This window comes from Azolla caroliniana, unplaced genomic scaffold (genome assembly GCF_043228905.1).
Source record: "Azolla caroliniana isolate FFs.n. ecotype wild unplaced genomic scaffold, voAzoCaro1.0.p SCAF_6, whole genome shotgun sequence".
In the NCBI taxonomy this organism is placed as follows: Eukaryota; Viridiplantae; Streptophyta; class Polypodiopsida; order Salviniales; family Salviniaceae; genus Azolla; species Azolla caroliniana.
Genome location: NW_028230441.1, coordinates 3,806,891 through 3,818,736, shown reverse-complemented (window position 1 = coordinate 3,818,736; position 11,846 = coordinate 3,806,891). Strand labels below are relative to the sequence as shown.

Below are 11,846 nucleotides of genomic sequence, written 5' to 3'. Positions count from 1 at the left end.
CTCACTAGCTTCTGGAATACCGAAACCCGATTAACGGCATTCTTGTTCTGGAACATGATGTCGATCTTCTCCTAGAGTTCATGAACCTTGCTCTCTTCATTGAAGTTGTTGTACAAGCTCATGTCGATGAAGCACCAGATGTATGCCATCATCTTCATGTGCATCACCTCCCACACCGTGGCGTCGATTTTATCGGGTTTCTTGTCCCCGAACTGAACCGACAACCACAGATCTTTAACCACCAGCATATCCCTCATCTTTGACTTCCACAATAAGTAGTTGGAGCCGGTGAGCTTGAACATGCCGCCAAACGATTCTTCCATTTCCTGTGTTGTTCGCTTTGATACCATATTGAGAAGAATAGCGCGGAATATTGTTCGGCCACAATCGAGTCTTGAATCACAACAATGGGAATGAAACACAAAAATGGGGAGTAGAGAGTACATGGAATATTTATGTGGATACCCCTAATAGGGAAAACCCACGGGAGCCTACGGACTCCAACTATCACTATATGAGAGGAAATACAAAGAGGAGACACAGAGGCAACGACCTCGTGCTTGGGATCTTCGCCAGAAGGCGGTTATAACAGAAAGTGCTCGTAGCTACTCTCTCGCTCTCTCTCACTCTCTATCTGTACAATAGTTATACACAATATATGACAACAACCCCTAAAGTGATTGCCCTAAGTCAAATTTATACTTATATGAACTTAGGGCTATTTACAAATATAGCCTCAATAGGCTTACTGAAAACATATTTACAAATATGTCTTCACTTCCGGCCCACCAAGACCATCCGATCCGGTTTCCAGATCTCTTCCGGTTCTCACCGGGTTCACTCCATTCATAACCGGAGCCCATCCGGAGGGATCGATTTCCCAACAATTGATGGGTGCCATAAAAGATTATTTATGGTTTTCAACCAAAACATCTTGGTCATATCTCGTCTATATAGTACTTTGGTTAGGGTATGAGTAGTCATGGTTGTTTTGATGGTCTTTCCATGCTAGTCTTCATTGGTATGAATCATGATGGCACTTGCCTCAGCATGTCCCAAAATTGGCTTCTCTACATTCCTCAATTGTACTTTCTTAGGTGTGCAACTATTGTGTTTGGTGTTTGAAGGCCAATCAAAAAACTTCCATGACCATTACTAGAGTAAGGTTCAACAAAAGTTATACGCTTTTTGAGATACTACAAAATTATATAATGTTGTATAATCGTTTGGCTCACATCGATGATGTGGGTTCTTAATGCACCAAATCTCTATGATGCAAAGAGCAAGAAAATCCATGTTGAATTGATCAACCAAATCCATGCCTTGCCAATTGAGGTGCAAAGTTTCTTTTGGCTTCACTTTGAACTGAATGTAGTCACTAGCATGTTGGTATGTTGATTCTAGACTAAGATTGTAGATTTCAAGTAGAAATTCGCTCTATGGATTATTTGCTTCAGCCATGTCTTTTGCACTAGTTATGGTAGCTATTGGGTGAGTGGAGTCGTTACTCTTTTCCACATGCTTGGCTTAGTTAAAAGTCTATTAACCATAAGGTCATTTATTGGACATGCTCGTGCTTGTTGCACCAAAACTAATTGACCAAGATGAGAGAATATTATTATGAAGCTACAAATAATTCTAAAAGTAAATAAGCTATAATTAACACTTCCTAGAAAAACGAGGTTGGTTTATATAAAATGTTTATGCAAATATACAGAGTGGGGTTATAGTCATTGCTTTAATAAGGGTAGAGTTTGAGGCTCTAGGATACCTTTTCCTCCCACATCCACAATCTATCATCACTTCAATGTCTGCAATCTATACACCTGTGACCCCAACATCACAGGTGTATCATTACACATTGGTTTTAGAATACCCCTAATGGTTAATAGTGAGGTGTTATCTCTAAATCATTGTCATAGCAACACATGCTCAAGCCTTCAATGATTCCTAATAATGACTATCTAGGTATACTAACATGTCCTCCATCTCCGCAAGAAAGAGTCATCTTTCCCTTTGGCTACGCAAACTAGGGCTAGTCCAACATGACAATCTTTGCCATGCTTCATTCACCACCCATTTCATAAATCCCAATCATTGCATAGTAGTTTTGGCATACATATTAGATGACCTATGTAAAATGAGGAAGGACTAACTCAATTTGGATGCGTGCCATTCATTTAGCCTCTTTGCATCCTCATGCTCATAACTGAAAATAATAATAAACCACTTGTGCCTGAATGCAACTGATTGGAGAAGACAAGTTATTGTTGCTTTTTATTGATCATGTCATTGTTTCTCCTTCGAACCTACTTAAAACATTTTACATAAAGGAATAAAGTCCATAACTGCACCAGCTAAGCAAATAAATAACATCTCTATATAGATTTACATCTTGTCTTGTTGTCAAGACAGATTTAGAACAAAATTGCAAATCTTCCCTGATGGATATTTGGCACTACTTAAGAGAAACACAAGAGCGGGGTGTCATCAACATATTCCCAATTGAGGGTGAGAATCACTCAATAGAAGATGTAATGTTGCCAGACATATGTATTGGCATTTTGTGCACCAGGATATCTAGCATTAGAATCAATAACACATTTCTGGAGCACAAGTGCAAGAGTTGGATATAAATATAATATTATCTTCGCATAACAATTATCGAATACTGCGAAAAGCAGCACTAATTTTCAAAATTCCAGATTTATATCTGTTAAACTGTATGTCAGACATAAACCGGTAAGGTTACATTTCACAAACAAGAGGAATGTAAAAGGAAAATTAGTAGATAGAAGAAATCAATAATTCTCTTGCCCATCCAGTCAATACAAGCATATGGAAACTGCTTTTGAAATTGTAACAATTGAACCAATCTGATAGAATGCAATACGTGCTGCAAAAGTGAATCCTCATATTTTAGGATGCAGCTGCAAAATATATTTGTACCAAGGAAGGTAATGTAAAGGGCAGGAGATAGCACCATGATGGAGTGCAACTCTATCGTATCTCATCGCATTAATGGTATAAGTAGATACTCTGCATAGAAAAGCTGTATAAACAAGAACCACAATATAGTGAGGATGCCAACTAATTGTGCATTATCCATGTACAGTATTCTTAATCAATATTATTATTGTGCACTTGAGATAAATAAATCTCGGGCTCTAAAGTTATACCTCTCTTAATTCTAAACATGCGGTCACGTGTTAAGTAAATAGTCAAACGTAAGCTTAATACAAAATTGATGTCACACCGACTACAAAACAGGAACAGAACTGATAGCTCATAAATGAGTTTCATTGCATGCACTATTAGCTACAGAACCACTAGCAAGAAGTGTATGATACAGCAACACGTTAAAAGAAACAGATGTGCTGGACTCATTCATTACCTGTGTCTGTGTTCTAACCCAGGAAGATTGTCTTAACCAAGGATGCATTTGAAGGGAGTAGGATATTTTATTTACTTACATTTCAAGTTCAGTAACTATTTGTTACAGGCTTCTCACGTAATGGAGGATCATCCATTCACAGAAATATATTAGTATGAAGGCAAACCATTAAGGATAAATAGAGAATAGAGTGATGGAATTTTGCACCTTCCAAATAAACATGTAAAAACCACTAATCGCAGGTTTGCTCTTTAAATCGATATGCTTTGCATGATCCCACAAAATGTTGGCCAATATTGCATGACCAATTACCTGAAAATCAGAGTGCACAAAAAAAACAAATTTTACAAATTTTCAGATCCATACCACATTAATACATATCCTATAGATTATTGTCAAGAATCACAGAAGAATAAATTAAACTTACCATGGCAATCCTAGACCACATTATATCAGAACTGATGCCTATCAATATTGCCACACCATATGCTGCTAAAAGCAGATAAATGCAAAGCCAGAAAACCTGTTTGAGTCATGAAGCATATGACGTCAAATCTCCCAGCTTAACAAATTAATGTGTTCTCAATATGCATAAATATTATGCAACAATCAATGATTATTGAAAAACTAACCCGTTCTTGTCCCAGTTGGACTGTATATGATTGAATGCCAAAAACTCTGTCACCTTCAAGATCTGGAATATCCTGCTTCACCAAACTCAAACCTATTATGAATCTGTAGTTTCACAGAGAAAAAGCTCTATAGTAACTCATTGATGGTCACTAATGTGCATGCATGAAACCAGTATTCTAACGAACATACCTTAAATAAAGCTATGACAACAGAGAAGAAGCACATAAATCCTGTTGCAAAGAGAAGAGGCCTTGATAAAACTGCAGCTCTATGGAAAACGAAGGTCTGCAAATTCAACAAATAACAAAGTTTAATTGGCGAGAATACTGAGATATAAAACAGAAAACGTTTAAAATTGTTTCTTTTTCCCTCGGAAAGATAATCCTAAAATGAAACCTTCAGGTAGCTGAATATAAACTCTACTCTCGCAGAAAAAAAAGTACCAGTAATCATATAGAAGGCAATCCAGGAGGTTATAGCGTGAAATGGCTAAGAGCTTCAAATTGAGATCATGAAATGTATTTTTAAGAACATTTTCTCATACATATATAAGGCTCTCCCACAAACACTTCAAAACCAATATTGGAAATTTAGAAACAATACAGCAACCCACGCATCTAGATGTGGTCTCCATTTATTCTTTCTTGAGGAATAAAAAGGGCTAAATGTTAATTGTGAATCATAAAATCCTAAATATAACTAAGAAGACAAAGTAGAATCTTCATAGTGAATCATCACTATATGATATCGCGTTATAGTTATCATATCGATGATAGACATATGAAAAACATAACGTAATTGGCATTTGATAGTTCAAATATGAATTGATGTTCCCTGCATTTTTTGCAGGCCGTCATTGAACAATGTGGTGTTTCTAAACCTCCATCAGTAATCACATTAATAAGAATGGTCAGAATAGGTCAACTCCACAAACTTAGCACCAAGATGAAGATGCATAAAGACTCGAATAGAGTGTATTGTGCCAGGAAGTTGATGTCAAGAATACTGGCAACACACATAAGCTATATGATGTAGACAGGTTGAGGTAGCAAGCAATGCAAGAGATAGTTACATAGTACTCACTATTAAGGATTATTGATGTTTGGGTGGTGGAGGACATCAATAAGGAAATCTAATGATTCTGCTTGGTTTTTCAACATGGGCCGAATGGTACCTCAGTACAAGAATACCATAGGAAAAAGGGAAAGAGCTTTCAAATCCCTGTGTAAAAAAAACTTAAGGAGGTTGTGATCCTTTGAATGAGAATTTTATTTTCATCTTAATTCTGAGAAGATTTTCATCTTTTATTTCAAACTTTGTAATGCTTCTAACGTTCAGTCTCTTCTACATCTTCTGTCTCTTCTATCTTCTGTGACAGTCATATCTTTGTGGAGTCGGGTAGTGGATTTATTCAAGAGTGAGTGAATGTGAGTGGTGTGATAGGCCACACCCTGAGAATGTTTCTTCAACATTGATGACACATTAGTTATCTCCTCCAAGGGAGTTAACAAACAACAAGTTTCTAAATAAGGAAACCCTAGAAATTACGTGGAGATATTATTAAAAGTAATGAAATGGATTTGGAATCATTTTGAAAGAAATATGTCATCTTTACTGGAAAGCTTGCATGCAATGGAACCTGTGATTGAACTAAAGAATGACAAACACAATGATTGTGAAAGCCTTAAGGTGACAACAATATATAAAACTACCATGCTAAAGAAGGCATCAAGTACTATAATAATGTAAGGGAATTCTTTTTTGCAGCTCCACAAAATGAAAGGAAAGGTGGCACATGCTTCAGTTAGTAATGAAAGGAACCATGGAGCATGCTTTAAATTTTAGGAACTAGAAACTGTTGTACACCATGCCCCATACAGTTTTTTGCATCCATGCAATTGTAAAAATTCTGGTGATGGTGCTGAACAGGGATGCAATGCAACAGCAGATAGGCAAGTAATTTGTGAAGCATCTTCAATCAAGAATCTATACTGACTATTGGATATGCTACAAGGAATACTTAATTACTTAGTTATTTGAAGCCCCAACAAAATTGCAAGTTAAAACAGAATTCCATGCATGGGTGTTTCATAAATCACTTGGTTATAGAAAAAGCACAAAGGAATTACTCAAATAATTCTTCCTTTGCTTGGCCCATTAGTTATATGTTCATTTCCCAGTCACACTCGACGCAAAATGCCCTTCGCTAGCGACATGATTTCAATCATTTTCTTTGAGCTTTGGGGTTAAAATAACCTTTAGGGCCGAGAAATTGCGAACAAAGTGATAGAGTGGCTTGATTTGGCAATAACAAGCATGCTGAAGCCATAGTCGAGGACCGACATGGACATTATTTTCAGGCATAGCACAATGACAGCACTTGATTTATGATAGCACCTCCGGGTTGTGACACAATATTGAACAATTATGATTGGGTGTTGCATGGCCAAGATAGATGGTTCCATTTTAGAGTTTGAGCTAAGCAACTAGGGTGAAAGTCAGAGCCACAGAGTGTCGGATAGTGTTTGGGAAAGCACTTTTTAGGAGACTATGCATGACAATGAACCAGATACTCACCATGAACTCCACAATTATTCAGGGAAAATCTAACAAGTCCATGAGAATAATCTGTTATGCCCCCGCTATGGTGAGCATGGCTTTCCAAATCAACATATTCAACTCCAATTTCCCCATAAATGGCTTCACTTGTATCAAATAATGAGGCTTTCCAGTTCATGCATTGAAGTCTCCTATTAGCAGTATGTTTTCAGAACTGCATTATCATATCGCGTTTGCATGTAGTCGCAAATACAGTGATTCACCAGAATGTGAACCACTGAGCAGGCATGTGGAAAATAGCAAACTGCCATTTAGAACTCTCTTAGGTTTTCACCAGAGATCCAAATCCACAGTTATTATGAATCGAAGTCTTATGCACCACACACAGTCTATCCCACATTTCTTCTTATTGTGTAAGCAATACCTGTAGAGATGCATTGTAATTTCATAAAGCCATACAATACTGTTACATAACCCTGCACCATCATGCAGACCTATATATGATAATAATCCTCTCCCTATTAACTCTCGTAAAGCATTAACACTCCTTAGTACTCGATCACACAACCTAGGTATTGAAGTTGCATTATGGAATCAAAATCAGCCAAATATAAAGACATGTAAGGTATGCAAAGAAGGGCTAGTAGAGGATGAATATCACTCACTTTTTACATGCTCTGCATATAGTGCAATTCGTGAAAGCTATGATGATATACTAAGAGGGGGGCGATGACTTGAGTATCATACTAAAGAGAACACCCAGAAGGTTGAGCTCATATGTGTATGCTTTATTCACACACCGAGACTTTGTGCTTCAAAGTATGAATTCCCTTCTTAGGAAGGAGACACACATCAAGATAACTTTTGTGCTTAGGTCCTATGGGTCAACATTAGCCTCTCTATGGACGCTAAAAAATATCTATCTATCTATCTACCTAGCACATCCCCTTGCTTTTTGTCTCCACGTCTTCAAATAGGATCATTAATCTTTTCCTACCCTCCACTAATCTCTTTTACAAGAGTTTTTCCATTTTATCGTGCATAGCACTTTTCTCCCCACAACTACCCTCAATGTGTAGTGCCCATGCTTTCAAACTCTTCTTCAATGGTCACCTCAATCACTTCCACTTGACTCATTTGCAGTTCTTTGTGTTCATTTCTATGTGAGCATTCTTCGTCTCTGATGTATCTTCAGCCACCTTTGCCCATGTTTTCATTTCTTTTTCTTTCTTTCTTTGGCCACCTCTAGTTCAGTTCCTTTTTAAGTTTCATCACACCATCAAGATTCGCTTCATCATTTCCACTTCATTCATTGGCATTCCTTTGTGTTTTAATAAGCACAGGTCACTCTAGTTCTGGTTCTTGTGTTCCAGTGTCGTGGGACTATCATTTCTTGTGTGAAATTAGCTATGTGGTTATCCCTAGACTTAACATGGCTGAAGGTGTAAAGAATTTGTGTGAGAAACTGCTATTCCAGCATATGGACAGAATCCACCCAATCAGACAGTTTGTGTTGTGTAATAAGCACAGTGATTGGACCTAGAGTGTAAGTCCAGCGTGCATGTTTCACGGTAAACTGTAGGCACAACACATGTTGCCGTGGGATGACATAGTTAAAATTTACGGTAGATGGGTATAGTGATAACATTGATATTTAGCAGGTTCGCAAAAAGTCACCAACACTGGCAATTTGTGTCATTTGAGCATAGTGATTGGACCTAGATCTCCAGTTCAACATTGATGTTCTCATGGAAAAATGTTGAAGTGGTGACACTTGGCACCCTGGTATGACAAAGAAGAGAGATTTGTGTCATTTGAGCATAATGATTGGACTTAAGAGCTCCCGTTCCACATAGATGTGTATGTGGAAAAATGTTGATGTAGCAACACTTGTCACCCCGGTATGTCAAGGAAGAGCGACTCTTACTTTTGCTATTTCTGCAGTTTTAGCATGTAAAAAGGTTGTGCAGATCAATTCAGAATTTTTCTATCAAGAAAATGTCTCATGGTGACCATTACCATGCTTTGCCTCCTTGAAAACAGGGATTAAAGTCTTGGGTGATATCAAATACAAATAGTGGAGTCTTGAGGGTGGATGAACAAGGGAACAGAGGATAATTTGTGCTTAGGATGTGAAGAGTTCTTAACAAATTCTTCATGAAGAGATGCAAAGGAGATTGATATTCCATTTAAACACAGTATAGTGTTCTAATAACAATATCAAGGGAACATTGGCAAGCATCTACCATTTCATGGCCCCTAAGACCGTAATTAAAGTTATGGAGACAGTTGAAGTCCTTTTTTTTTCATTTTAGATTGGCCCCCAGTAGTTGTAAATTTTAAAAGTCTATACCAGTTATGATCACACACAAAATATACTAGTCACATTGCACCAGTCTAAACCTGCATGTGGAGATAGAAGGCTAGTTGCACCACAATCGCCCTGACAGAAAGAATGCAAGTAGCTGCCGCAAAAGCTGATCGCTTCCAACGCAAAAATGGCAGCTGAAATACAGTACATCAGCTCCATTATAGTATGAAGTAAATCATGATGAACTGAAAGATAAACCATTCCAAAATGGTGTTCTAGTTGATACCATACCTCCATTGAATAAGCTGTCCCAAGAATGAAGCTCACTGTAAGAGCCCATAGTAAAGGTGTGGACCCTATGTACACACCCATTCCAAGGCTCTGTAAAATATATGTTTAGTTACAGGATAATGACCTTTTAAACAATATTGTCAGGCCTCTCAAAAAAGAATAATACCAGAATGGCAAACGATGTCACTATGGCTATCCCTGTATTGAGTGAGAATTCACCAGAAGCCAATGGTAAAGTTGGTTTATTGACCTGCAAGGGGAGATGGATCCAGGAAACGAGTTCTGTTGTAAGTTTCCTTAAAGATCGTAACCCTCTGAGAGAATTGTGCTATATAGAGTGCTTTTGCAAATAAAAGCATAATGAAGAACTAACTTATCATAACTTCAAAGAATTACCTTATCAATTTCAATATCATAAATCTGGTTTAAACCCACAATATAGAAGTTCATAAACAATGCCGGAATAAGGGCCTGAAACAGCGAATAAAAAGAGATAGATGAATGTATCCAACATGTGGAAGACAGACTGAAGAGTGAAAAGCTCTAGACATTAACACATTTGCTGACAGTGAATTGGTTCTGATAATGTAAATGTAACGACTCCAGAAAATACTAAAGCTAGATTATCAAAACTATCTGGTCATGAGTTCAATATCCTTACCTGAATTAATCCAATTGCAAAAATTGAAGAGAAATCTGCAAGTCTCTGAATGGAAAGCAATGAAATGGAGAGAATACCTAAAGCCTGTATCATAAATAAAAGAAAGGCTATTACGTTATGAACATATCTGTGCTCAATTGATTAACACCTCATCAGCCTCCTTTTAACAATAAGATAGCTTCTGGTGCAGCATTCCACTCAAAGAGAAAGCAATCAACAAGCATGAGGTGTATGGATCTTAGTACATTATTAAGTATCGTTAGGAAAGAATTATAAAAATTCACATATAATATATGTGAGTGTAAAACATAGCAGCAAGAAAAAATCAATTTCTGCGAGAACGAAAGTTATTACCGTGCCGATCACAGTGTGAGGCCTTGTGAAGCGATAAAAAGCATCAATCCATGGTGGAAAATATAGGGCAATGTTGTCAACAACTGCTGGAACAGATTCTCTAGATGGATCCCGATCGTCATCAACAGACCTTGCGGTAGCTCGGCATGCAAAGCTCCCAGGATGTGCAGATCGACCCACAGGTCTCCATAATCGTGTCTTGTTGATAGGGATACGATGTATATTCCCTGCCACAAAGCTTTCTGCAATTTCAAATACACAATGACCCTCATAGAAATAATTGTAATGAAAAAGACATTTGTAGTCTCCAGAGTAAGAAGAGTAGAAAAACGGTAGTATTTGATTGTACATATCTGGCATGTATGTAGAAGTATTCTTCTCAAGGATTAAAAAGAAGAATCTGTAACCTTAACAACAAAGGTTGTAAACGGATCCATGAAATGCATGCATACTCTGGTGCATGGAATGGTAATGGTTGAAGAAAGATAGGATAATAAAAGGTTCCATTTTTTCAAGAATTTTCTAAGCAAGGGAGTGTGTATGCATGCCGAGATGGGGAGGATGAAGACAGAGGAGTGGACCATGAATTAGCAGATATAACTGGTACTAAATAGAGAGGGAAAGTAGAAAAAGTGAAAATAGAACATAGACACGGTAATATTCGCATCGAATGCAGGCATATATACAAGAACGAAATGGGCCATGATTTTGATCAGATAAAACGCCGGAAAACAAAGACCAGATGTGAAGAGGCAAGAATGCTGGGGGGGGGGGGGGGGGGGGGGGGGGAGAAGGGGTAGAATTACCAGGATTGGGACGAAGAGATATTCGAGCAGGCGACCTAATAGGTGAATTCTTCCAGCTGCTGCAGGCGATGGGCGGCACTGTAGGATAGCGAGGGCGGGTGAAGTGCGACGAGGCGGGAGGTGGGGTGCATGCTGCTGCTACTTCTGTGGCTTGCAGGAGAAGAAGATTCATCGTCAAGCGCAAGCTCTCTAAGCGCAGGGAGATGGCGGCATACTAAGCGGGCGAGGTCTGGTAGCAGAGAGCAGGCGGGCAGAAGACAGAGAGACAGAGAAAACAGAAAGGGAGAGAAAAACAGAGACGCAGATAGACAGAGAGAGAGTGTGTGTGTGTGTGTGTGTGAGTGTATGGAGCATACAGTACGAATGCGTATGTTTTCAATACATTCGTATGCTTTTTTTAACCCACGTTTTACCTTAAAACAATTTTTACCTTATAAGTTATAATAAATAATGAATACAAAAGTATGGTATTTACTATTTACCATACTTCGAGGGTGTTTTACCATTCTCGAATACTTGAACCATCCTCGAATGCGAATGCACGTATGGTTCATACTATGGTACTATGGAGTATTTAAATGAAGAGAATATATGCATGCATGAATAATGAATGTAGTAGAGAGGTGAGAATGTTAGATTTCGAACCCAAGACCTCTAATGATTACTAGTCTATTCAAACTTACTTACTACTAGTGGGAGTCAATTAGACACTTGTTAACGTCTCCCAATAGAGTCCAAAAGGTCATGGGTTCAACCCCTTCATTCCACAGTGGCATTTAATAAAATTAAGAGGATATATTGTATATATAAGTAAGGTGAGAAATTTGGTTTCACACC

General features: G+C 38.0%; 1 protein-coding gene across 2 annotated transcripts; it reads right to left on the bottom strand.

Annotated features, from left to right (window-relative positions):
- Positions 1–2,675: 2,675 nt before the first annotated feature.
- Positions 2,676–11,219, bottom strand: HPT1 (homogentisate phytyltransferase 1). 2 transcript variants are annotated; one of them, XM_087321712.1, is made up of 12 exons: positions 11,010–11,219; positions 10,204–10,445; positions 9,850–9,933; positions 9,585–9,659; positions 9,355–9,438; positions 9,189–9,278; positions 8,990–9,091; positions 4,217–4,312; positions 4,027–4,098; positions 3,822–3,917; positions 3,602–3,706; positions 2,676–3,052 (listed from the first exon to the last, which is right to left on the bottom strand). In XM_087321712.1, exons 1-12 carry the CDS (start codon positions 11,179–11,181, stop codon positions 3,011–3,013), a joined length of 1,260 nt encoding a protein of 419 aa, XP_087177838.1. In that variant the 5' UTR covers positions 11,182–11,219; the 3' UTR covers positions 2,676–3,010. The 2 variants fall into 2 exon arrangements, with proteins under 2 accessions (XP_087177838.1, XP_087177839.1); XM_087321713.1 differs by having other exon boundaries at positions 10,204–10,430; positions 11,010–11,217.
- Between the last annotated feature and the right edge of the window lie 627 nt (positions 11,220–11,846).